This window comes from Pipistrellus hanaki (assembly GCF_964339955.1).
Source record: "Pipistrellus hanaki genome assembly, chromosome: 1".
NCBI lineage: Eukaryota > Metazoa > Chordata > Mammalia > Chiroptera > Vespertilionidae > Pipistrellus > Pipistrellus hanaki.
Window position 1 is genome coordinate 39,191,968 of NC_140503.1, and position 25,489 is coordinate 39,217,456.

At 41.9% G+C, this 25,489-nt stretch overlaps 3 protein-coding genes across 9 annotated transcripts in view; 2 read left to right on the forward strand and 1 right to left on the reverse strand.

Moving 5' to 3' along the window:
* CDKL1 (cyclin dependent kinase like 1) overlaps window positions 1-8,147 on the forward strand; it is a 49,217-nt gene extending 41,070 nt beyond the window's left edge. For all 4 annotated transcript variants that reach the window (XM_084887833.1, XM_084887832.1, XM_084887831.1 and 1 more), the window contains 3 exons: window positions 3,409-3,465; window positions 5,250-5,405; window positions 7,514-8,147. In XM_084887833.1, coding sequence (XP_084743959.1) covers window positions 3,409-3,465; window positions 5,250-5,405; window positions 7,514-7,621 — 321 coding nt within the window. In that variant the 3' untranslated portion in view covers window positions 7,622-8,147. The remainder of the gene's footprint in view (window positions 1-3,408; window positions 3,466-5,249; window positions 5,406-7,513) is intronic.
* Window positions 8,148-8,357: 210 nt separating this feature from the next.
* DMAC2L (distal membrane arm assembly component 2 like) lies at window positions 8,358-20,654 on the reverse strand. 4 transcript variants are annotated; one of them, XM_084888222.1, is made up of 5 exons: window positions 20,559-20,654; window positions 14,573-14,684; window positions 13,414-13,622; window positions 12,396-12,567; window positions 8,358-11,743 (listed from the first exon to the last, which is right to left on the reverse strand). In XM_084888222.1, the coding sequence occupies exons 2-5, from the start codon at window positions 14,677-14,679 to the stop codon at window positions 11,611-11,613; spliced, it is 621 nt and encodes a 206-aa protein (XP_084744348.1). In that variant the 5' UTR covers window positions 14,680-14,684; window positions 20,559-20,654; the 3' UTR covers window positions 8,358-11,610. The 4 variants fall into 4 exon arrangements, with proteins under 4 accessions (XP_084744348.1, XP_084744351.1, XP_084744350.1 ...); XM_084888225.1 differs by lacking the exon at window positions 20,559-20,654 and adding an exon at window positions 19,446-19,491; XM_084888224.1 differs by lacking the exon at window positions 20,559-20,654 and adding an exon at window positions 16,771-16,851.
* A 49-nt stretch (window positions 20,655-20,703) lies between these two features.
* Window positions 20,704-25,489, forward strand: part of L2HGDH (L-2-hydroxyglutarate dehydrogenase) — a 35,486-nt gene continuing 30,700 nt past the window's right edge. Inside the window, exons 1-3 of the mRNA XM_084886981.1 lie at window positions 20,704-20,934; window positions 23,426-23,541; window positions 24,225-24,376. Coding sequence (XP_084743107.1) covers window positions 20,792-20,934; window positions 23,426-23,541; window positions 24,225-24,376 — 411 coding nt within the window. The 5' untranslated portion in view covers window positions 20,704-20,791. The remainder of the gene's footprint in view (window positions 20,935-23,425; window positions 23,542-24,224; window positions 24,377-25,489) is intronic.

Consider the following 25,489-nt stretch of genomic DNA (forward strand, 5'->3'; position numbering starts at 1 on the left):
TTAGTCCACTTTAAAGAATTTGTTCCAATGAAATCATTGGACAAATACATAATTTTATTTAATAGAAATAATTTCCTTTAATATCCCATCAGTATGGAATTAAATAACTTATGGAATATAGCCTTACAATAGAAATACCACATAGCCAATAAAAATAGATTTTTTGTACTCACTTGAAAAAAGTTCATAAATGGAAAAAAAATGGTTATGAAACAGTATATATAATTTGACATAATTTTAATAGGTATTTAATACACAATACATGTGTTTATATCCTATCTAATAAAGAGGGAATATACTAATTGACCATCACACCCTCACAAAGATGGTGGAGCCCACAGCCAATAAGGAGGGAAGATGCTAATTGATTGTCACATCCTCAAAGATGTAGGCACCCATAGCCACAAAATGGTGATGCCCTTTCCCCTCAGCCCCATTAGGGTGGCAGGCATGCAGCACATCTGGGCCTGCCCCCAGGCAGGTCCAGCCATTCTGCACACCTGCCTCCAGAGTCCCCCAATCCCTTTAGCCCTCCAGGAGCCCAGGGCCAGCACGAGATGCAGGCAGGCCTCAGATGGTGGCTGCCCAGCTGCCCAGGGCTGTCCGAGACTCAGGTAACCAGGGCCCGCCTAGGTTTTCGCTGCCAGCAGTGGCAGCAGCAGAGTTGTGATGGGGGCATCACCTTCCCCTGACCACCAGTTTACCTCCCACCCCTGAGGGCTCCCCGACTGTGAGGGGGGGAGGCTGGGCTGAGGGACGCCTCCCCTCTAGTGCATGAATTTTCATGCACCAAGCCTCTAGTCTAAGTATAAAAAAATCTGACAATCTTTGGGAAATCATGCAAAGCTTTTTACATTTGTGAAACAAGTGGCTTCAAGGATACATACAGAAATATTAACAGCATGTATCTCTCTGTGGTGGGGTAATTTTTTTCTTCCTTTGTGGTTTTAAATATTTTCTTTATGTCTTCTAATGAGCCTGTATGATCATCAAGAACATTTCAGAGCGCCATGAAGGTTTCTGAAATCCTGAGTTTCTACTGTTGAAGCAAGTACTTTCAAAAGGAAACTAACCCTCGGGTGCTCAGTGTCCACCTGGAAGTTCCATCACGTTCCGCGTGAGCTTTGTTCCCTCGGCCCCTTGGCCTGCCGCACAGCCGGGGCTTCCTCTCCCTGCTCCCGCAGCCACGGCAGGAGGAAAAGTGGGTCGTGCTGGGGGCACGCGGGGACAGAGGCAGGAATGTCACCGGCCAGCTGGGAGGCGACCCAGCTGGCTCCCGGTGACCTGGACATTCCCAGTTCCACACGAAATATCCCTCAGTGGTTTCCTGCTCCCTGTCCGCCCCGGTTTCATGAATGTGAAAGGCTTCCCGTGGTTTCCCAGAGGTTGTCCTGCAGGGGATTTCCTGTTGACAGAAACACAGGAAGAAGCAGCAGAGGGAACGTGCTGGTTCAACATCTGTGCCTGCGTCCCTCTGCTGGGCGGTCACCCTGCTGGAGGCGGCCTGCTGCTTCTGGGGCCCGGAAAACTGACCGAGCAGGCAGGGTGGCCCATCCCATCCCGGCCGGCCGGCCGGCGGCCTCGCAGGCACTGGGTTGAGACAGCAGGGCTCGGTGTCTGCAGTGCCAGGTCCATCCCTGGCTGTGCTCAGATTCAACACACAGACATAGCAAGAGAAATACATAAGCCAGCAGTTTTCAGCCTAGTTCAACTCATGGCACATAGAAACCAATTGCTAAAATTCTGTGCACACCAAAAAATATATTTTTGCCAATCTGACAAAAAAAAAAATAGGTGTAATTTTTTAAAAATATATATTTTATTGATTTTTTTTTTACAGAGAGGAAGGGAGAGGGATAGAGAGTTAGAAACATCGATGAGAGAAAATCATCCATCAGCTGCCTCTTGCACACCCCCTACTGGGGATGTGCCCGAAACCAAGATACATGCCCTTGACCGGAATCAAACCCGGGACCTTTCAGTCCACAGGCTGACGCTCTATCCACTGAGCCAAACCGATTTCGGCAATAGGTGTAATTTTGATTCATTCACACCAGGCAGCTATTGTGTTGGCTGTTGTCATTTTTTAATTTGATAACCTAAGACCGAGGTCGGCAAACTGCGGCTCGCGAGCCACATGCGTCTCTTTGGCCCCTTGAGTGTGGCTCTTCCACAAAATACCACGGCCTGGGCGAGTCTATTTCGAAGAAGTGGCGTTAGAAGAAGTTTCAGTTTAAAAACTTTGGCTCTCCAAAGAGATGTCCATCGTTGTACTGTTGACATTTGGCTCTGTTGACTAATGAGTTTGCCTACCACTGACCTAAGGGAAAAGAGGTCAGGTATTGCAGGTTTTAAAAATTCTTTCAGCACGCAGTTGAAAATTGTTGACTTAAGCTGGGGGGATGGGAGCTTTAGGATTTTTTTCCTCCGTGTATTACCGGGAATTCCAAATCTGAGGCTCTTGTCTCTATTCCGTGATTAATAAGTGCACACTCAGGAACTGGCTGCTGGTGGCTGGCTCCCTGACCAAGAGAACACTGTGCTTGCAGCACCAGGGCGTGACTCATTCCAGGAGCCTGGCCACACTGCCGCCGTTTACGCTCAGCACAGCTGGCCGTCTGTTTCACTCAGATGGCTGGCTCTTTTTTTCCCCTCAGCACCCGTCTCCGATTAGCCTCTTTGTCAGCGGCATCTCTCCTTCACTGGCCTGTCTGTCTGTCTGACATTAGGCATTCCTCCCACTCTATCCTGTTTGTTATTCCTCATGAACTCCAGCATGTGACTGGTCTTCCAGGGCCAGAGAGGGTTTGATGAATATCTGCTTGGGAGACGGTTTAAACAACGGGATGATCAGGGAGACAGCAGGCTCTCGTGGGAGGACACGGCCGTTTACTTCGGAAAACCGAGAAGCATCTGGTCCCCTGGGTAACAAAAAGTCTGTTCGGAAGCTTCGTTTCTGTGAGTGCCAATGAAGGCAAATAACGGGGCCCCTGTATATAAAAGCCAGGGTTGGTGCCAAAAAGTCTTCTGAGGCAAGGCAAGGCAAGTTATAGAAATTGAGGCAGAAGAAAAAGAAAATAACAATTGCTTGACAATTTTTTTTTTTTTCTTTCCTAATGTTGTCTTCTCATAAGTTGCTACCGGCATCAGTTTTCCAGGAAGTAAGAGGAGTGGTCAGGAAGAAAATTGGAAGAGCAATGTGGAGGTGGGGAGAGAAGGAGCTTGGGAAACAGGCGAAGGGAGGTTGCTGCAGGTGGCAGGTGTGATGGGCAGAGGGTGGAGGAGGCAAGGAAGGTGCCAGGAAGATGATTCTCTCACTCAAAAGAAATGCAGTCTGAGGTCACCTCCTATTTGAATACATGCTGCAAATAAAACCTCCTTTTCTTTTCTTTTCTTTTTTTTAAACAGGAACCACTTGAATTAAAGTTTCCAAACATCTCTTATCCTGCCCTGGGGCTCTTGAAGGTAAAAGCATGGTTTCCAGCCAACTAGGAAGCACATGGCCTCTGTTCTCACTGGGGAATCCACAGATTGGAAAGTGTTCCTTTTAGAATTCTTCTCCTTTCAAAAGCATGAATATTTTCAGTTTTTAAAATGGGTCCTATTCTATTACAGTAATAACATCTGTAAGTGTTTTTCATTTTAAAGATTTTTTTTAAATGGATTTTTAGAAGAGGGAGGAAGAGGGAGATATTCATCAGCTGCTCCTGCATGCCCCCTCCTGGGATGGAGCCCGAAATCCAGGCTTGTGCCCTGACTGGGAATCGAACCAGTCACCCTTCGGTACATGGGAAGATGCCCAACCAAATGAGCCGCACACCACTTTAAATAAACCCAACATTGTATATTTGACTTCTACATTTACACAAAATAGAGATTTCAGAGGAGTGGTGCTTGTTTTTAAAAAGGATCCTTCAGAAAATGTTTAGCCATAGGATCCTTTTAAAGAGCCAACTCCCTAGTATACTTTTGAAGTAAATTTTGACTTTAAAACTTTATATACATACACATTTTTAGAAATATGTCTTATGTGAATGAGGTGCCAATTAAAATCTTTGCAAGTTACTGTCAATGTTCCATCCCTTTCAAAAAGTATCTAATGCATTTACTGATGCATTTATAACATAATTTAAAACATGAGACAGTTCATTGTGGTATGGGGTCATGAGATTTAATCTATCCAGTTATGAGCCCTATGGCCTACTTGCTGGCAAAGCAAATAGTTAAGAATGTTGTAATATAAAGGGGTGTATATTATGTCTCTGTTTCCATGAAGACACGGGTGCTTGTAATGCATAGACTATTTCTGAAGGAACATACAAAAATATCTGATTTTAGAAGGGAGAATGGAAAACTAGCGTAGTGGATTTTGCTGAATCTAGGGCATTTTATTTTTACCATGTGTAGGTATTATTTTTTAAATTAAAAAAACATATATCTAATTGTTTTGTTTTTTTCTTTTATTGATTTAGAGAGGAAGGAAGAGGGGGGAAGAGAGAGAAACATCAATGATGAGAGAGAATCATTGATTGGCTGCCTCCTGCAGGCCCCCCAAATGGAGATTGAACCCACAACTGGGCATGTGCCCTTGACCAGAAGAGAACCCGGGACCCGTCTGTTTACAGGCCAACACTCTGCCCACTAAGCCAAACTGGCTAGGGCACCACCTCTAGTTTTTACAAAGTACACGCAAGGGACTAAACAGGCTAAATGAACCCGTATCCTCCTCTCTTGGGGCAGAGTACCAACTGCCTCCGAAGAGAACAAGGTGGCCAAAACCGGTTTGGCTCAGTGGATAGAGCGTCAGCCTGTGGAATGAAGGGTCCCAGCTTTGATTCTGGTCAAGGGCATGTACCTTGGTTGTGGGCACATCCCCAGTGGGAGGTGTGCAAGAGGCAGCTGATCAATGTTTCTCTTTCATTGATGTTTCTAACTCTCTATCCCTCTCCCTTCCTCTCTGTAAAAATTCAATAAAATATATATATATTTTTTAAAAATTAGAGAACAAGGTGGATAAATGACTTTTTGATACTATTTCTAGAAAGTATTTATGATGTGGTTTCTCATTTAGGAATGATCATGGAAAGAACTAAAATCATGATTGGATGTTCCCCACTCCCTCACTTCTTCCCTCCCCGTCTAGTTCCCAACTGATTAAACTGTAACTAATCTTACAAAAGAGAAAGAAATGACATTAATAAGTTAGTAATTTTTTTTTTTAAGTAAGATGGAATGTTCTCTTCTTTCAGGGCTGTCTTCACATGAATCCTGCTGAGAGACTGACATGTGAGCAGCTGCTGCAGCACCCATATTTTGACAGCATCAGAGAAATAAGGGATTTGGCGAAATATCATGACAAACCAACAAGGAAGACCCAAAGACAGAACCCAAAGCACCTGCTTGGGGTAAAAATGGGGCACTGCTTCACAGAAGCATCCAAGGTTACAGCTGCGAATGATTTCAGACCTGCCACCTGGGGAAAGAGTCCCAGTCTGTATTTGAGGTGGCCATTGTGACGTGCAGCTCCAGCACCTCGTTCCAGCCCCAGGACTCTGGCCACATAATTTCCCAACCAGGGCCCCAAGACACAGCCCCTTCTCCTTGAATCCTAAAGGTGTCCTTGCCCGGCAGTTCCCAGCTGCCACACAGGGCAGGGTGTTTGGCATACGTGAGCACAGGTCATAGCCGGGCGTCAGTCCAGTTTTGGAAAATGAAATCAGATTTATCCCAGGTCATCTTGTTTGCCTTGAGTATTAATTGACATTCCAGGTTTATCCCCAAAAGGAAGTGTTTTCCGCCCTGACCCTTTATCGTCAGAGTTGGCTAGGGTAAATGCAGTGATGAGTGCCTTCAGTCACAGCAGCAGGGCAGTGCATGTAACCGGATAGCATCCAAACTGCACACTGGGAGCCCATGAAGAGTCATGATTGGCGTAAAGTGGCAGAGTGGCCTTACATTACCTTGTCAGAAGCCAGAGCCGTAAAAACTGAGGGGTCCCGGGTTCGATTCCGGTCAAGGGCATGTACCTTGGTTGCGGGTATATCCCTAGTGGGGGGTGTGCAAGAGGCAGCTGATCGATGACTCTCTCTCATTGATGTTTCTAACTCTCTCTCTCTCTCCCTTCCTCTCTGTACAAAATCAATAAAATATATATTTTTTAAGAATTTAGAATGGACTGTAGTTGGGACCACAACTAAGATGAGCTGGCTGCCCTAGTCACTTCCGGAACTGCCTAGATACCCCTTACGCTTAAATACTCTTGCCTTACACTTTCCCTTTGCAGCCTCCACTGCACAGCACAGCACGCTGAGAGAAATCTGATGGTGTGTGTGAGGTTTGGAGGAGGAAAGAGGTAGTACAGGCCATTAGGATCGGGTACCAAATGAATTCCAGGGCCCTAAGATAGACCAGTTTCAAAACTAAGAATGCTTTTGTTTTATTTTTTTCTCTATCATATGTGATCCAAATAGCAAAACAGACTGGAAATAGACTTTCTCCCCATATCTTGCTGTTTCTTTGTGTTCAAGAATAAAGGGTCTTGATATAAATATTTTTACTTGCGAGAATATGGGAATACCACTAATTTGTATTAGTTGTGAGTACTGAACAACTCAACTATTTGATTTAAACGTAATAAAAAGTACCTGCTTTTCAGATATCTATGGCCATATAGTACAAATAGTGCCCCAGTGCACATTGAAAAGAAATTATTAGGTAGCCAGTGAGGTGAGACTGAGGGAAACACAGGCCGGACACGCCCGGGAGCCAACCTCCCATGCTGCCTCCCTGGCCGGTCGGACGTGGGGTGACACTGGCTCAAAGGGAGTCTGTGAACAGGGTCCTTCCGGCAGGTGGGGTACCTCAGCCTGGCCTGTGGGGATTGGATCGAACCCTGCTCTCCGACATCCCCCGAGGAGTCCCGGATTGCCAGAGGGCAGTTCTTGGGTGACGCACCCTGGAAGCGCACCACAGCTCCTGCGTAGAGCATCTGACCCCTGTTGGTCCCCTGTTGGTCAGTGCGCATCATACCTACCTGCCGGTCGGACGGTCGCTTAGCCTTTTATTTATATAGATACAAATAATATGTGTGTTCTCCTTACTTTCACATGACATTTTCTGGTAGCATGAGGGAGCAGTTCTTTTTAACCAAGGAGTAAGTGGGTAAATCGCCCAAATGCCCCAACTTCAGTTTTCTTTGCTATAATTGGCTTAAAAGGATCCTAAGGTCTGTGAATGTCCGCTTTTTCCCTATAATGTTAACGTGTAAATTTTTTCATTTTTACATTCTCTAAATTTTCTTTAATGTGCATGTTTTTCTTTTTAATATGAAATAGACCTCTAAAAGGAAAAGCAGAGACCAAATTTAAATATTTTGTCCTTTCTCAGGTTCTGGATTCTGGGCAGAAAAAGTATTTGTGTTAAAAGTTTTCCTTATTTACATCTTTTGTGATGTGTTATCAACAATGAAAAAAGTGCATGGTGCCGAACCTAATTCTGTGTGTTATGTTTCCAGTTTCAGAACCTACCTCAGCTCACTAGCAGCAGCACCCTTCCAGCTTTGGAGAATAAGAAGTACTGCTATAATACCCAGAAACTTAACTACCATTTGCCAAACATTTAAGGAGCTTGGAGGTTGATGACAAAAAAGAACTGATCAATAACCCCAAGAAAATAAAGCATGCATTTGATTGAAGACCATCACAATGTTGAGGAAACATAAGTAACTAACTGGAGGAAGCCACCTGGCAAGATGTGCAGGGAAATTCCAGAAGCAATCCTCCATGCTTGATGGTGGTGTCCCGAACAAAAAGGAAGAAAATCATTTTGATTTCCACTTGTGTTTTTGTTGTATCTAAGTAGCTGGACTTATGGACAGAAATATAAATAGTATCTACTGCCCATTCCTCTGGCAAAATTAGTCACGTAAAAAAAGATTTATGCTTCAATTGTACGATACGCAACAAGTGAAAAATGGATTACAAAATACCCAGATGTATTTCCTTGGATCCTATATCTCCTGCTTTTTCAGATTGTTTCAACATCGTATTTAAAAAGTTTTTGTTCTTGAAATCAAAATACTTCAAATCCCATTTACTGCTTGCTCTATCTCTTGCTTTTTAAATTTTAAACCATTTTTTTTGAATATTTGAGTTGTTCAAAATATGTTAAATCATGGATTATCACAAAAGACTAATATATGCTTATGTATTTAGTGATATGTTTATAGATATTTTTCCCATGTACTTTTGTCTTTACCTTTAGTAAAGGATGCATCTTTGTCACTTTTTCAGGCAAGATGGATTTACTATATCCATCTACATTTGTTCACTTAATTCCCCTTGCAAACAATGGCGTGGAGATTGGCAGCTGACCAAAGTGATTAAGGAGTAGAATGAAACCTATAGTCTTCGCAGGAACTACGCCTGCCAGCCTAAAAACATTTAGAACATTCTCTCCACCTCAGCCTCAGGCTTGCAAACAGATCTGCAGGTAGGGCTATAGGGATCTGGGTTTTGGAAGAAATTGCTTGTGAGCTTTTACTTGGGTCATGGAAGACATTAGGTTGTAAACCTAATATACATACACACAGGGTGGGGCAAAAGTAGGTTTACAGTTGTTTGTATAGCTAACAATAACAACATAAGAATAAACTCTGAGTTTCATGTATTCATAACTGTAAACCTACTTTTGCTCCACTCTGTGTGTGTGTACATTATACTAACAACTAATAATAAAAATGTAGTGTAAGTGCTGGTTGGTGTGCTCAGTGGTTAGAGCGTTGGCCTGAGCATCGAAGGGTCTCAGGTTCCATTTCCGGTAAAGGACACATATCTGGGTTACAGATTGGATCCCTGCCCTGACCTGGTTGGGTGTGTGCAGGAGGCAACTAACTGATGTGTCTCTCACACTTTCTCTCCCTTGCTCCCTTCCTTCCACTCTCTAAAAATCAATGGAAAAAATATCTTCAGGTGAGCATTAAAAAAAATAATGTATTACTGAGGATTCCTAGCTTTGCACAGTGATACTTAAAATGATGACAGCATTAGCTCTGATCTGGCCTACTGCTCCTATTCAAACAGCTTTTTCATCCTTGTTACCTGAATACAACGGCAATATAAAATTCTGTTTCTTATAACTCAAAGCCATTTTTGGTTGATGTAATGCTCCTATACATAGCAGTTCTCAGCCATAGTTTTTCAAAGTTGTATTTTACTGTATCTTCGAAACATTTCTTCTACACCCTAAGTTTATTGATATGTTAATTTTCATGAGAGTATATGACCTTTTTCACTTATAGCTAAGTAATCCACCAAATTCTGGCAATTGTTCAATCAATTTAATGATATCCACCCAATTTAATGATATCCATAGTCTTCCTGATGTATGTAGCTTCTTGCCTAGAGTTGATACTAAACTGAATAATCGCAGTATTATCTAATTCTTGTTATATAACTTTGATTCAAAGGACAAAGAAGGATATCCAACTTCTGTGACTAGTTTACATTTGGTGTTTTTCTTCTTTTTCTTAACCCAAAACGATGCACTTGACGAGGCAGATGACTATAACTGCCTAATTAATCTAATAGTTTTACAGAAAACCACTCAGAACAGAAAAGTAGCTCCAGACTAAACTGTGGTGGATCAGTTGCCTCATCATACGGTAATCAAACAAATCTGAGACAGAAGTGCTTATTTTTTATGAGTTCTACTAATTGTATGCTACATTTAACCATACCTGTAATCTTTTCTTAACATGGAATCACCCACTGTTTCACGTGAAACTATTCTATATCCTTGTCTTTTCTGTAAATGTACTAATTTCTGATTCTTTTACATGACAGTGGCAATTATATTAGTAAATAGTGTATCATTTATGGTATGTACTATTTATATGAGCTAGTTTCTGAACACAATTAAAATTCATTTTTCTACCTGAATTCTGTATCATAGTGTTTATTTTGACATTATTTGCAAAGTTATATTCAAGCCAAACATATAGAAATCCACAAAAAAAATTGGCATATAACTAGCAATAACTGAATCAGGGCCACTTTAAGCAGGTAAAGAGAAAGATATTTTTTAATTTACTTAATAACGTTGAACACTGTTTTCTAGATATAAAATGAATGTTGTGCTTATCCTTCTTTATGATATCCCTGAGCTCATAGGAAATAGTATCCAATGTTATATGGGGAGATAAAAATCCATTTCTAATTGGCATGTTAAAATTTTGTTTATAGCAATTTTTTAATTTAAGCAAAAAGCGCTGATCTTCATGATTGTTTCCTCTATTCTAATGCAATCAGCAGAACTATTTGAATTCATCCAAGTATGTATGTCTACTTATAATAAAATGCCAGACTAAGCTTAGCAAATAGACAAATTAATCAGAAACTAGTCATTCATAGAAAGGGTGTAAGTATGAAAAACACAGGAATGCAGGATTATGAGAAAGGCATGCAAATCCTGAGAGCAATATGAATGCCTCTGCAACCACTTACTTCTCGGCATAATTGACTTCAATGAATCTGAAATTTAGCTTTCAGTTTTTCCAAATTGTACATTTATAGTAACACTACAGGCCCAATGCACAAATTTGTGCCGGGGGGCAGGGGATGGCTCAGCCCAGCCTACATCCTCTCCAATCCAGTACCCCTTGGGGGATTGAGCCTAAACCGGAATCAGACATCCCTCTCACAATCCTGAACTGCTGACCTGATTGCCCTAACTGTTCCCCCTGCTGACCTGATTGTCCCTCACTGCCTCTGTGTGACGGCCCGATTGCCCCTGTCCCCTGCTACCAGCCAGGTTGCCCCCAACTGCTCCCGCCCTGCTGGCTTGGTTGCTCCTAACTGCCCCCCTCTCCCCCCAGCCTGGTCACCCCTTACTGTCCCCCCGCCACCTGCCAGCTGGTTGCCTCTTACTGCCCCCCCCCACCTGCCAGCCTGGTCATCCCCAACTGCCCCCCTCTGCCAGCCTGATTGCCCCCAACTGGCCCCCATGCTGGCCTGGTCGCCCCCACCTGCCTCCCCGCCAGCCTGGTCGCCCCTCATGGCCCCCCGCTACCGGCCTGGTCATCCCACACTGCCTGCTGTTCAGTTGTTTGGTTGTCCCTCACTAACCCCACTGCTGGCTTGGTAGCCCCACACAGCCTGCTTGTTTAGTTTTTTGGTCATCCCTCACTAAACCCCTGCCAGCCTGGTAGTAGGCAGCCATCTTGTGAGGGTGTGAGGGTTAATTTGCATATTACCTCTTTATTATATAGGATGCTTCAATAACTATAAAGTGCAACATAAATTACTGTTAAAATACAACAAAGAACATCTGTTTGTACATTTAAATGATTTTAAAGAATTCTAAGTCAGTATCTACATCACGAGATATCTATATAAAATGAGTAAATTAGAATGAAAATGTTACCAAGATTACATCACTTCCAGTTTAGTAACTTTAATGAGTCTCATCTGAATATTTATTTTCTACATGATGGACTTTCTGCTTTTAAAATATCATGATATGATGTCCTTATAATTCTACTGATGCTTACATAATATTTGTTGCTATTTAGGGTCAATAATTTTAAATGATACTTTATATTGAATAAGGCACTTATTGATGATTATTATTTTGACTCAAGTCTAATTTTAGTTCCATATAAGGTAGTAATGTCTTAAAGATTTTAACAAGGTTTTCTTTCTCTCTTATTCCAGGAAGATCACTTAGCAACAAATACTTGAGGTTTCTGTAAAAAAACAAAGAAGTTATTTAAATTATAGCATTAAAACTAAACTTGATTTATTGACTTTTAGAAAAAACTACACAAAGAATGTATATATTCATTGTCAGAATTACATCAATAATTCTAGCTGAATCTTTCCAAATACCATATGTATATTATGGCATAGGATACCTTTGCCTAAGAGTGATAAATGTGAATCTTAACCTAGAAAGGGAGACAAACCAGGAAAGTTCTTGAAGGAACTCAAGGTGAAGCCTTGAAGCCTCAACTAATGTAAGGAACAAATAATCTAGTACTTTTGGTTCTAATGTTTAAAATCCTCAAACTTCCTGTGATAGGTTATTGGCAAAACATGGGGAAATTAGTTTTAAAAACAGAGAAGAAGCCTAATAGCTAATCTTTGAGAGCTTACTGTAGCAGGCACCATGCTGGAGCTTTACTTAGATTTATGTTTTTTAAGCAATATTCCTAAAAAATGTAATAAAACCATAATGTATTAAGGTTGATAATTTCAACTGTTTTAAGGTATTAAAGACGAAAGTTAAGTCATTTTCTTATATTTTTCAAAACAAGACACCATCCCTCAAGTGTTTTAAATTCTGATTTTTCACCTTAACATCATTATCAAGTTTCCATTTTGGCACTGACCACCTACCTTAAATGATGCAAAGCAATGACGCCTTTGTCTGTGACATTCCCACATGAAATTATTTCCATTTCCAACAAACTTTTTTGTAAATTTTCAAATTGACTAATTCTCTCCAAACAGCCATCCTCGATATAATGACACTTGCATAGCCTTATTTTTTCAACATGCTGTAGGCCCTCTAGGAGGAAAAGAGCAGTTTAAGAACCTGTTTTACTATTAAAATAACCAACTCTCACCAAAACCAGTTTGGCTCAGTGGATAGAGCGTCAGCCTGCTGACTGAGGGGTCCCAGGTTCAATTCCGGTCAGGGGCATGTGCCTTGGTTGTGGGCATGTCCCCAATGGGGGGTGTGCAGGAGGCAGCTGATCGACGTTTTTCTCTCATCGATTTTTCTGACTCTCTATCCCTCTCTCTTCCTCTCTGTAAAAAATCAATAAAATATGTATATTTTAAAAAAAAATAAATAAATAACCAATCTCCTAGTTTTCCCAGGGCTGTTCTGATTTTAGGATTGAAAGTCCCATGTCCTGGGAAACCGCTCAGTCCCAGGAAAACTGGAACAAACAGTCACCTTAATAACTATATAGGGTATTCACCATACAGGTTGTGCTGATAAGACTATTTTGCAGTGAAACATCCAGGAACTGGGGGAAACACACACACACACACACACACACACACACACAAAACCCATTCAAGCAGAAGCTGTATGGGTAGAATTATTCCCTACATCATTGAGGATTTCTCAATGACAAAAGTTTGACAAAGACAGTTTGACAAACAAGGCTTGGATTTTAAGTCAATAAACTACAAAATAAAGTCATATAGAGACAAGCTTAGTATGGGGGAAAAGGAGAGGAAGATGCTTATAACCTCTAATTTGAAAATAATATAAATCAGAAGAAACGATCTGGATGGTATTAAAAAGGCAAAAAGGACATATCTACGACTATCATATTCAACCGCAACAAAATGTCACTGTAAATCACCTGCATTTTTCATAAACAAATGATAAGGTAGTTACCCAGGTGATCAAATCCAATGCTCATGATACAAGAGTCGGTGGCATCGATGGCCTGGATCTTGTATTTGTCCAGAGGGCCTGTGGGGAGGTTGTTGTAGTCCTTCTGCCACCTCTGCTGGCCATGATAGCGTACCATGGCCCCACAGCGCAGCAGCCACTCGGAGGCCGCCCTTTCGGGGCCAACATCCTTGATGCGTTCATAATCTACTCTATTGGAGAGAGAACAGAAGCAGTTAGCTTTTACTATAATCATTAGCTTTTTAACTATATTCATCAACAAAAAGACAGAATAGAAAAAAGTTTCATTTCAAATGACTGAGGAGGGAAACAAGTATACTACTGAGATCCATGTAAAAGAAAAACATACAATGGCTCTACCTGCTACCTTTCCTGCTTTATTTTTGTTTCCAAGTGAACATCTCTGAAGGTATATTATTTTTATGTGAGTTTTTCAGGCAGATGTGAATCTTCATCGATTCAGATGTAGCACAATGCTTGACACCAGGAAGTACTTAATAACTTGTATCGAAAGAATGATATACCTGGTTATTGTTTTTATTAATGATAAAAGATTAAAGGGAATAATTTTGAACCCATGTTCAAATTAATCTCATTAAGTGATATTTATTAATTTTTATATATGCCTTTTTCCCTAGTCAGTGGTGTTATTGCTATATTAAGCAATGAGAAAATTAGCTTTTTCAGTTTCAAAATGATGCTTCTAAGCATGCCTCCCATTAATTTTTTAAAAACTTGAGTTGCTTTGATAGTATTCAAAAGGCTAACTACATCTATTAAGAAGCCATAGAATAAAATATCCTAAAATATTTATTTACTGATATTTTCTGATTATAAAAATAATAAATGTTAATTTTAGAAAACTTGAAAGGCATGGAAAAGCCAAATAAGATAAAAGTCACTGATATCTTGCAACCCAGTTATGTTAATACTTTGTCATCTATTTTGGGGTCTTATTCAACTTGTGTATATATATTTGTATATATATTTTTGTTTGTTTTTAAACAAAATGAGGCTCACACTGCACATATTATACAAAAAAAAAAAACATTTGGAATACAAGAAATAACCAAATATCTATTGCAAATTCAGCTAACTTTAACAATTCCCACATTTCTTTGTTTAAATTAGAGTAACTTACTTATTAAACACGGTATTCAGCCAGCCCCAGAAGTTCCTGGAGTCACATGACCATGGGAGTTTCTTTAAGCCACACAACTGCCAGGAAATTTTTCCAAACAGCATCATTTGATCTAGAAATACAACACAGTATTAATATTAGATCATTAATTGGCAATCAGAGTCATGTACATATAGTAGTCACTTCACAACTTCAAAGTCAATCATGTGCCAATAAAGCTGATGATTCACTTGCCTCTTGATCGATATTGAACAAGTCATCCCTGTCTCAGTTTCCCAGTTTCTTTTGCTTCAAAAAAAAGCTCTGTGGTTCCTTCTAGCCTTGATATTAAATCCCGTTGTTCTATCCTCATTTGGTGTCTGTCTGCACTGTTGCCACCTGGTGTCCATTTAAATTACTGAAAGCAATCCCACTCCCAATCTGCATTTCCAGTACCAAAATGGCACACTAAAACCACCTAGTGAGCAATGAGCCAGGGTCCACACAGTTACATCCAGGAAGGAAGAGGTGATATGGAAACAGATCTTCCTATGACAAGAGTGCGAATAGTGTCACAGAACAGTGCAAAGAGCTGAGGAAGGGCAGCTGGGGAAGACTGGGCAAGTAACTTCACCTCCATCACCCTTGGTTTTCTCATTTGTAAAATGAGATGATGTACACAGATGATTTCCAGCTGTAAAAACCTATAACCATGAGTTGAGAAAGTGATTTTTGAATTGGATCTCACTTAGATTTACGTCAATTCAAATTTCTCTATAAGTATGCCAGGTGGGGGGACGGGGGGGGGGGGGGGGACGGGGAAGAGGGGAGGACACTGAGAAATGAAACTCAGTCTCTGCCTTTGAGGAACTAACAACTTAAGGCAGAGTGGAGTGAGCGAAAACAAGTTACCAAGTAGTTAAAGGATTTGCCTGATAAATACTTCAAAAGTTAAAATAAGAACAGACCAGAATTTCAATAATCCAGGTGATTAGCTGAGGCAGGGACATTTAAATCATGTTACATTTCAGTTTAGTTAGTGTATGAGGGTAATGAGAAGAGGAGACAATTTACTCAGTCACATCAGAAAGGCTCTGGCATAATCAGCCAGGAAATTTGGACTTTCTTCTGCAGGTGGCTGTGAGTCACTGAAGTTTTAGCACAGAACACTGGCATTTTGAGAACTATGCTTCAGGAATATTACTCAAACATCAACGTCAAGATCGAGTACACTAGCACCAGACAGAGACAGCTAACAAGGGCTTCAACTACATGTGGCCATGGGAAAGGGCTGGGGGGTGGGGGAGGGGGATGAGGGAGAGGAGAATTGGAATGACATTGCAGAATGGATTCCACGTGATTCAGTAAGTGAGATTATAGGGGCGAGGACCAGAGAAACTGAAGATGACACCAAGTTTTGCTCCTGAGTCACTGGTCGGATGATGGTGCCATTATGAAATCAATGTCAGAAGGACAGGGTTGTGGTTTATTCCCAAGTTCTTCACATTCTAAATATGAAGTGTTGGCAGAACTTCTAAGAGGAGATGACCAACAAGTGATTCGAATCAGAGTCGCAAAATGGTATAGCTGGAAGGAACTCAGATCACCTAGACTAAACTGTCTCCATGTCACCTCATTTAGAGACGAGGAAACTGAAGCCCTGATATTAAGTAACTGGCTGACACCCTACATCCTTTCCAGAACAAGGTGGGGCTTTAATAAATGCAGGTGTTTAAAAGGACTTGCCCAATGTTTCATGGCTAACTGGTGGCAGTGCTGAAACTGAACCTAGTTCTGGCTACTCCCAGTCCAGAGCTCCTTCCTTAGTCATAAGATGGCCCTGCAACTCAGGGAAAAAGGGGGGAAGAGAAAGAGGCCTGAGTGGGAGCCACCTCAGAGCTGAGGAAGTGACAGAGGATGTTGAGGTTGTGGAACAGTGAGAGATGAGGTCTGAGGACAGAATCTGGAATCACCTACCCACTCCCTCCCTTTTCCACCATCACTCTGACTGCATTACTGCAAACTTTCCCTCCCCCCTGCTATTCTTTCACATTCTCAGCCCCTCCCAGCTTTTTGTTAAAGCTTCCTCCATCTGTGTCCACCTCTAATAACTCCACTGGCTGCCAACCTCATTTATAAATCTGGGTTTTCTAGCTTCAGTTCTACTCATGCTGTACCATCCCTCCCTACCCACCCAATCCTATCTATGGAAATCTTACCCAACTTCAAGATATTATTCAAATGCCATCTTCACCCATCCATCTATTCATTCACTCAATAAGTATGTATTGAATGTCTGCCATTCCTAGTTCAAGAGATATAATGGGAAGATAGAAAAACAAAACAAAACAACAGAACCATGAGATAAAGACATGGTTCCTGTCCTCAGAGAATTTATAGTCTAATGAAGGCAGGAGACATAAAGAAATAGTGTGTAACATGGTGTCTTAGTAGAAATATGAACAAATTCCGACAGAGCCTAAGACTTTTCTTTTCGGATGGCTCTTAAAAGATGATTAAAAGTTTCCAGTTAGGCAGAAAAAAGAAAAGTATGTAGAGAAAAAGAAAGACCAAGGATCATATCTTATTCATTTCCATTTTGTGTAGTACCTAGCACAATGCAATAGTTTAATAAATATTTGCTAATAGTCTTTAATGATTGATATATTTTCATGGAGAAAGGTAAAAACCAGAGAAACTGTTATTAAGCAGGTAAATTTTAGTGGTCTATGAAAAACTGATGTACTTTGACTTATTTTGGCCCACCTTATAAATCAGTTTAACAAAAAGGACAAATTTACTACTTCCACTATGATTTCTAAAAATACTAGATATATTAAAATAATTTAAATATAAAAATCAAATTTTTATTTATCAATAAAGATAAAAAATAAATTGGAAGGTTTTTACATTCTCAACTGCTAATTAGTATTAGCAATTTCTAATGAATTCAAGCTACCTCTGGGAATGCTTTCTATATGGAAAGAGGAGACCTCTTGTGGTGAGTTGGTGAATTTAACTCTAAGGAATTAAACCACTTAAAGTGTTAAACATTACTACTAAATTACTGCTGCAATAAATAATTCAGTATTTAAAATAATTTAAAAAGACCTTCTTACTGTCAGAACATGGCTTAGAGCCATACATTTGTAATGTTTCTAAAATCTGCAATTATGTTTATGACTTAGAGAAGGCCAGACCCCTCAGCTGAGGGTGGTGTCAGGAACACAAATGTCTCTAACCAAATATATTACAGGGTGTATAAATGTAAGGTGATCTCTAGATTTGAAATTACTTAACTGAAAGGGGAGAGGGTAAGCAGAAAAAAAAATTATAAAACATATATTGGAATGCTTTTACCTTGTTAAATAAGAAACACATGCTCAGAATCAGAGCAATAAAAAGTTACTAAGATCCATGAAAGTCTGATCACAGCTGAAACCGGTTTGGCTCAGTGGATAGAGCGTCGGCCTGCGGACTGAAAGGTCTAGGGTTCGATTCCGGTCAAGGGCATGTACCTTGGTTGCGGGCATATCCCCAGTAGGGGGTGTGCAAGAGGCAGCTGATCGATGGCTTGCTCTCAAGGATGTTTCTAACTCTCTATCTCTCTCCCTTCCTCTCTGTACAAAATCAATAAAATATATTAAAAAAAAAAAAAAAAAAAAAGAAAAGAAAGAAAGTCTGATCACAGACCCTGGAAGTGTCTAATTCTGTATTCAGTCTAGTAACAAATTAACTACTACATCTGTGCAAACTAAAAATAACCATCTCCACTACATACCTATCAGAATGACTAAAATAAAAAATAGTGACACCGAGCTAGCTGGTTTGGGTCAGTGAATAGAGCGTCAGTCCATGGACTGAAGGGTTCTGGGTTCAATTCTAGTCAAGGACACGAACCTCGGTTGCAGGCCCTGGTTGGGGCACGTGTGGGAGATGACCAATCGATGTGTCTCTCTCACATCGATGTTCCTCTTTCTCTGCCTCTCCCCTTCCCTTCTACTCGCTCTAAAAATCAACGGAAAAGTATCCTCAGGAGAAAGTGGATCACTTGAGTATTGCTGGTAGAAATGTATAAAGCTACAGCCACTTTGGAAAAGCAGTTTGGCTATTCCTTATCAAAATAAACAGGTGCTTATCTTATTGTACTCTTGGGCATTTCTCCCAGAGAAACAAAAATAGGTTCATACATAAAAAGCTGTAATGTTCACAGCAGCTTTACTTAAAAAAAAAAAATAGTTAAAAACTGGCAACAACTCAGATATCCTTTAATGGGTGAATGGTTGAACACACCGCGGTACCATGACATACTACTGGACAGGAGGAAGGAATGAGCCATCAATACATATCATGATCCCTCAAGGGATCATGCTGAGGGGGGGGAAAAAGCCAATTTCCCAAAAGTTACACACAGTATAATTCTGTTTATATAAGTTCTTAAAGTGACAACTTTTTAGAAAGGGAGGACAGCTTGGGGAAGGGTGCCCCGCTGTGGGGAGGTGTGGTTACAAAGGGGCGGGGAGGGATTCCGGTGAGGCAGCTGTGCGACGCCTGGCCGTGGGGGTGGACACAAGAACCTAAACACGTGACAAAAACGATGTGGAGCTAAATACACACATAAACGTAACCCTGGGGAAATCTAAATTGATGAACTGTGTCAATGTCATTGCCTGGTAGTAATGTACCCTAGTTTTGCAAGATGTTATCATTGAGGGACACCGAGTGTCAATGGCACACAGAATCTCTATTGTTTCTTCACTGTATGGAAATCTACAATTATTTCAAAAAATTTTTTTTTAATTTTCAAAAATGGCCATCCCCCCCCCCTTTTTTTTTTTTTAAAGGTAACATTCTATGTTGTTTTCACAAAGAGAGCAAAACATGTACAACTTACCCAGAAGGGTTAAAACCGTTGGAACAGAATAATGCCCTAGTCTTCACTGTGCTAAATAAAACCTGACGAGCCTTTTGAGGGAGACTCTGCCATTAATCAGCCCCACTCCATGGGGGGCGGGCGGGGCCGGGCACAGAGGTGAACTGGCTTCCAGGGGCCACCTGCCTGACGACTGGAACCAAATCTAAACGGACAGGTCAAGTCCTGCCAGCAGTGAAGCTGTGTCATTCTGTTTTTCTGTCCAGCTGTTCTGACCCTACAAGTGTCAAACTGCCATTCCGCAGGGCGTTAAGCTGGCACAGTGACAACCACATAATGTAGGAGAAATAAGGTACTGGGGAGCTCACAGCCCACCTCCTCCCTCTCCAGGTAGGAACTCGGGAGGGGTGGCCCGTGCAGGTGAGCCGGCATCCCAGGCCCGCACGGCGAACTCAACACTGACTGCATCTCGGCCCAGAATGAACCATAAGGAAACACATCATCGCTAACGGGTGGCCTGGCTTATCCCGATTTCTAACAATGTGTCCCGCGGCGTTTTAAAAAAAGTCCCGACTTTTTCACAAAAGTCGGGACTTTTTTAGAACGCCGCGGGACACATTGTTAAGAAGCGGGACGTCTGGTCACCTTATGTGTACAGGTAATTATTATTATTTCCACAAATAACCGGGTGGATGGCCGCGCCAGGAGCCCCACGGAGAGAAGACCGCGAGGCTGTACGGGCCTCGGTCCGGGGCGCGGGCTCAGGCCGGCCGGCGGGCGCCTTCAGCGGGCACCGGGCACCGGGCTGGGCGGGGCCGGGATGGAGACCGCGGGTGCTCAGCCATCCGCCTCGAGCCGACCCGGGCCGGGGCCCGAGAGCCGGGGAGCCGGGGAGCCGGGGAGCCCGGGACCCGACGGGGCTGGGCGGGGCCGAAAAGAAGGGAGGCCGCTGGGCCCGTCCAATCGAGTTTTCACTACAATCATGCCGGGCCCCGCATCCGGTGGATGTCAAAGGTCAGACCCCGCGAAGCGGCGGGGCAGGTTCTCGGTAAACTCCGCGCGGGGAGAAGGGAAAGGGCAGAGTGAAACCACCACCCTGGGCCCGTCCCGCTCGGGCCCGGCTCCTCAACTCACTGCGTCGCAGGAAGGGCGCGAGCGAGCGACCCCGGCGTGTACGCAGCGCCGGCCTGCCCTTCGCCCTCCGCCGCGCGCGCTCATTGGCCCCCGGCGGCTGCTCCCACGTGAGCGAAGGCGCGCGCCTCATTGGCCCGTACGCGGGGGGCGGGGCCAGAGGACACCGCGGTCTCTGCAGAGCGTCCTGCTCTGGTGGCCCAGCTGGGGCTGCGGCCGGGGAGGGGACGCAGGCGATGGTGCCCGCGCTGCGTTACCTGGGCACTGCCTGCGGGTGGGCCCGCGGGGGTTTCCCCAGGGGCATCCCCGCCGCGGCGTGCGGGTCCGCGCTGGGGTGGCCGCGGCCGCTGTGCCAGGGTGGCCGCGGAGCCAGCACGAGGTGAGTAGCCGCTGGCCCGCCCCCGCCGCCGGCGCTGCATCTTGGAGGTGTTTCTTGCTGGACCTGAGCCCTGGCTCTGCTTCCCTGCCCCCGGCGTGAGAGAAGGTCGAGGTCCGGGGGAGCGCGGGCTCCAAACTCGGATCTCAGGAGCTAGCTGCAGGATGGATTCGTTGTGTTTGTGGGCGGGAGGAAAGAGAATAAGAGTGTTGAGTAGAGGGCTACTACAGTCTGTCTTTGAATACACCCCCTCCACGTCCTACGTTACTCTGGGCGGGTTTGCTTAAGCTCCTTGAAGGTTCGGCTGTCAATTGGAGCTAGGCTCTCCCGCAGGTGATCGTTTTGAGCGTTCAAGGACCCAGCCCACTGTAAGCAATCAAATCACGCTGTTTATTAGCTGGCATCTCTGGTGTTCCTTAGAAGATCTGAATCCAGTCTTAAATCAGTTCCAGGCGGACACTGCGTAGAGTTACCTCAAGGAGAAGCAGCTCAGTGTCTAATCAAAGCCTGCAGAATTCATGGTCCTGTGATTTAAAGTTTGGAGGTCACATTGGAAACCACTGTTTTCCTTCTTTAGATTGGAAATCTTGGCTGTTTCGAGAATTAAAAGTTAAGTGTGACTGGAGCTTAGCGTCAGAGATGGTGTGGAATGACACTAGGAGACGGGCTACATCAGGGGTTTTATTTTATTTTAATTGCAAGGTGAATTTTATTCTAAGAGCGTTTGGAAGCTTTTAAAGGGTTGTTGAGAAGAGGGAGTGATTGAATGCTGATCAATTTTTAAAAATTTACTCTGGTTGCTTTATGTTATTGTATTGGAGGGGGATTAAAATGGGATAGGATTTGGGGAAGCTTTTTTTTTAAGGAAAGAAAAGTAGGATTAGGGAAGGTTTAGTTTACACTTTTTATTTTGAAATAATTATGGATTTATAAAAGTTTGCAACAAAGCAGCACTCTTATTTACCCCAATGATAACATCTTACATAACTATAGTACCATATCAAAACCAGGAAATTGACATCTGTACAATCCATGAACCTTGTTCAGATTTCATTAGTTTTACATGCACTCATTTGTGCGTGCAATTTAATTATGTGTTAATTTGTGTAACTACCACCACAATTCAGAAACAAATATTCCATCAATACAAAAATATCCCTTGTGTTATATTCACATCTCATCTCTACACCTTTCTAACCACTTACTAGCCTGTGGCAACCACTAATCTATTCCCCAGCTCTATAATTTTCCACTTTGAGAATGTTCTGTAAATAGAATTGCACAGTATGTAATCTTTTGAGATTGGCTTTTTTTTTTTCCCACCTTGAGATCCATCTAAGTGTTACCTATATGAATAGTGATTCCCTTTAATTGTTGAGTAGCATTACATAGTATAGTTGTATCACTTTTTTTTTAATCATTCACCAGTTGAAGGATATCTGGGTTGTTTACAGTTTTTGGCTACAAATAAAGCTGCTATAAACATTTACGTGCAGTCTTTGTATGAGCAAATTTTTTCTTTCTCTGGGATAAAAGCAGACACTAAGACCTACAGTAAGTACATGTTTAGTTTTTTAAGAAACTGCCATATTCTTTTTTCAGAGTGACTGTTAATTTTACATTCCTTCCAGTAATATGTGAGGGATCCAGTTCTTCATCATCCTCACCAGCATTTGGTATTATCACTTTTTTTTTTTTTTTAGCCATTTTGATATGAGTGTACGGATATATCATTATAGTTTTAATTTGCATTTCCCTAATGAGTAATGGAATTGAACATATTTTCATGTTCTTATTTGCCACCTGTAAATCTGTCCTCTTTGATTATATGTTTGTTCATATCTTTTGCATCAAAATACAAAGGGGATCAAATGGGGGTAGGGAGGGGAGAAGCAAGAGTGTCAATATTCCTCTAAAACTTAGATTTGTGCTAAGGTCAGTGCTAAAGAGAATCTTTTACATCCTCATTGCAGTTAGACTTTACAAGGCCTTTCTAGTTTTTAGAATGGTTGTATCAATATAATCAGGGTTTGACGTGGCTGAACTTGTGGTTCTGAACCTATTAGCTGTTTTCTTTTTAACAGAAAAGATTATAAATTGTTGCATACCAAGGTGTTGAAGACTTAATGTGTTAGCTAATCCTCAAGAATACTGCACTTGAATTTTAGAAGAATAGATGGTAGAGAAGAGTGTGATGCTTAACACATGTAGCTAGCCCAGGCAGAGTACTGTGGAGATTTAGAGCATCTTGATCAACTAGCCACCCTGCCTGCTGAGTGTAGCTGGTTATTCTACTGACCAGCAATGCTGGTAACTTTTAAGGGTATCTTCTTAGTATGAAGCCAAATAGCACAAAAACCAACACACATTTGCTTTTAACAACTATAAATTAATAGTTTAATTAATTATCCTTAGATGACAACACTGTTGCATGTGAAGTTTGATGAGGTCTACTGTAAACGTGCATTATTTTTAAAGTGACTTTCTCTTGAAGCTCATTTGATGTAGTCGTTATCGGTGGCGGAATTGTGGGGCTTGCCTCTGCCAGAGCACTCATCCTGCGACATCCAGCACTTTCCATTGGTGTTCTGGAAAAGGAGAAGGAATTAGGTATGTATGGTTGATGTATGTTATCAGTGTTGCTCTTCAGGCTTATCCAGAACACCCGCTTATTTTGTCAATTCTGCATCTGTAATGTTGAGTGTCGATGTTAGTACTATGCTAGTTTGAGTTCTCCCTAAAGTAGAGTCTGGGACTAGGTCTTGGGTATAAGTAATTTGAGAGGTTCTGTAGGAGACAGGAGTGAGGGGGTAGGGATAGTAAACAGGGAAGGAGGGAGAGCCACAGGAGGTACCTTATTAAAGGTGCTGTTGTGAGTTTGATTCTACTTGGACCTCTGAGGAGCTCCATAAACATTTCCCAGCACCATGATCATTTATCCACCAGCTCCTGTCCCTATTGGTTGAGGACTGCCTCTAGGAATGTTGAGTTCTCTTTCCCCACATTAGACAAGGTCCTAGGGCAGAGTGCAGGGAACTATAATGGTCCCTTAAAATGGTATGCTGGAAGTGAGAGGTAATTTTGTGCACCAAAGTTGTAACTACAGTCAAAGGTGGGCTGGAGGGATGTGACACAGGCAACAAAGATGGCGGTAGGAAAATTTACCAGTACTCTGGCTGTAAGAATTTTAAATAATGTGGTCTCTGATAGCTTCAAATATGTTTGTTCCCCCACTTCTTAGGTTTTGTATGAGTCATTTATTTTTCTCTTATCCTATTTCTCTTGTTTGGTAGCTATTCACCAGACTGGACATAACAGTGGTGTCATACATAGTGGAATTTATTATAAACCGGAATCTCTAAAAGCTAAATTATGTGTACAGGGTGCAGCCCTCATCTATGAGTACTGTAACCAAAAGGGAATTTCTTACAAGCAGGTTGGCAAGGTATGGTATTTTACTTGACTTATTTATAACTAACATTTTCTTACTGATGTTTAATGTTGAATTTTTTTAAACCCTGGATTTTCTTTCTTTATATCAAGTAATTTGCAGAATCTAATATTAGAGAATAACTTTTTTAAAAGATGGTGTAACTAACTCCATGTAATTAAAAAAAATTGGTAGGTTTTTAATGACTTTATAGAGAGAAGAAGGGAGAGGGAGAGAGAAACATTGATGTGGAGAGAGAAACATTGATCGGTTGCTTTCCATATGAACCCCTACCGGGGATGGGACCTGAAACGGGTACGGGATGAGGCTCCAACCAACTGAGCCACACCAGCCAGGACATTCCATGTAATTTTTAAAGTAACAGCTTTATGACATAATTTATATACCACACAATTCACCCTTTTAAAATATACAATTTAGCTGAAACCGGTTTGGCTCAGTGGATAGAGTGTCGGCCTGTGGACTCAAGGGTCCCAGGTTCGATTCCGGTCAAGGTCATGTACCTTGGTTGTGGGCACATCCCCAGTGCGGGGTGTGCAGGAGGCAGCTGATTGATGTTTCTCTCTCATCAATGTTTCTAACTCTCTATCTCTCTCCCTTCCTCTCTGTAAAAAATCAATAAAATGTGTTTAAAAAAATAAAATAAAATACACAATTTAGTTTTTAGTGTAGTCACAGAAGGTGTAGCTATCACCATTATCTAATTTTAGACATATTCATTTTCCCAAAAAGAAACCATATGCCCATTAAGAGTCATTCCCCACTCCCCCTACTTCCTAGTTTTGCTTCGTCCCAGGCCCTGGCAACCACTAATGTATTTTCTGGATTTGACTAGTCTGGACGCTCCATGTAAATGAATTCATACAGTATGTTGTCTTTTGTGACTGGCTTCTTTCACTTAGTATATATTTTTCAGGTTCATTCATTTGTAGCACGAATCAATACTTCAATCTTTTTATATGTTTTATTGTGTAGGTATACCAAATTTTGTTTATTCATTTTACACTGATGGACATTTGGGCTGTTTCCACCCTTTGGCTATTATAAATAGCACTGCTATGGAATCTATGTACAGGTTTTTGTATGGACCTGTTTTCATTTCCCTCC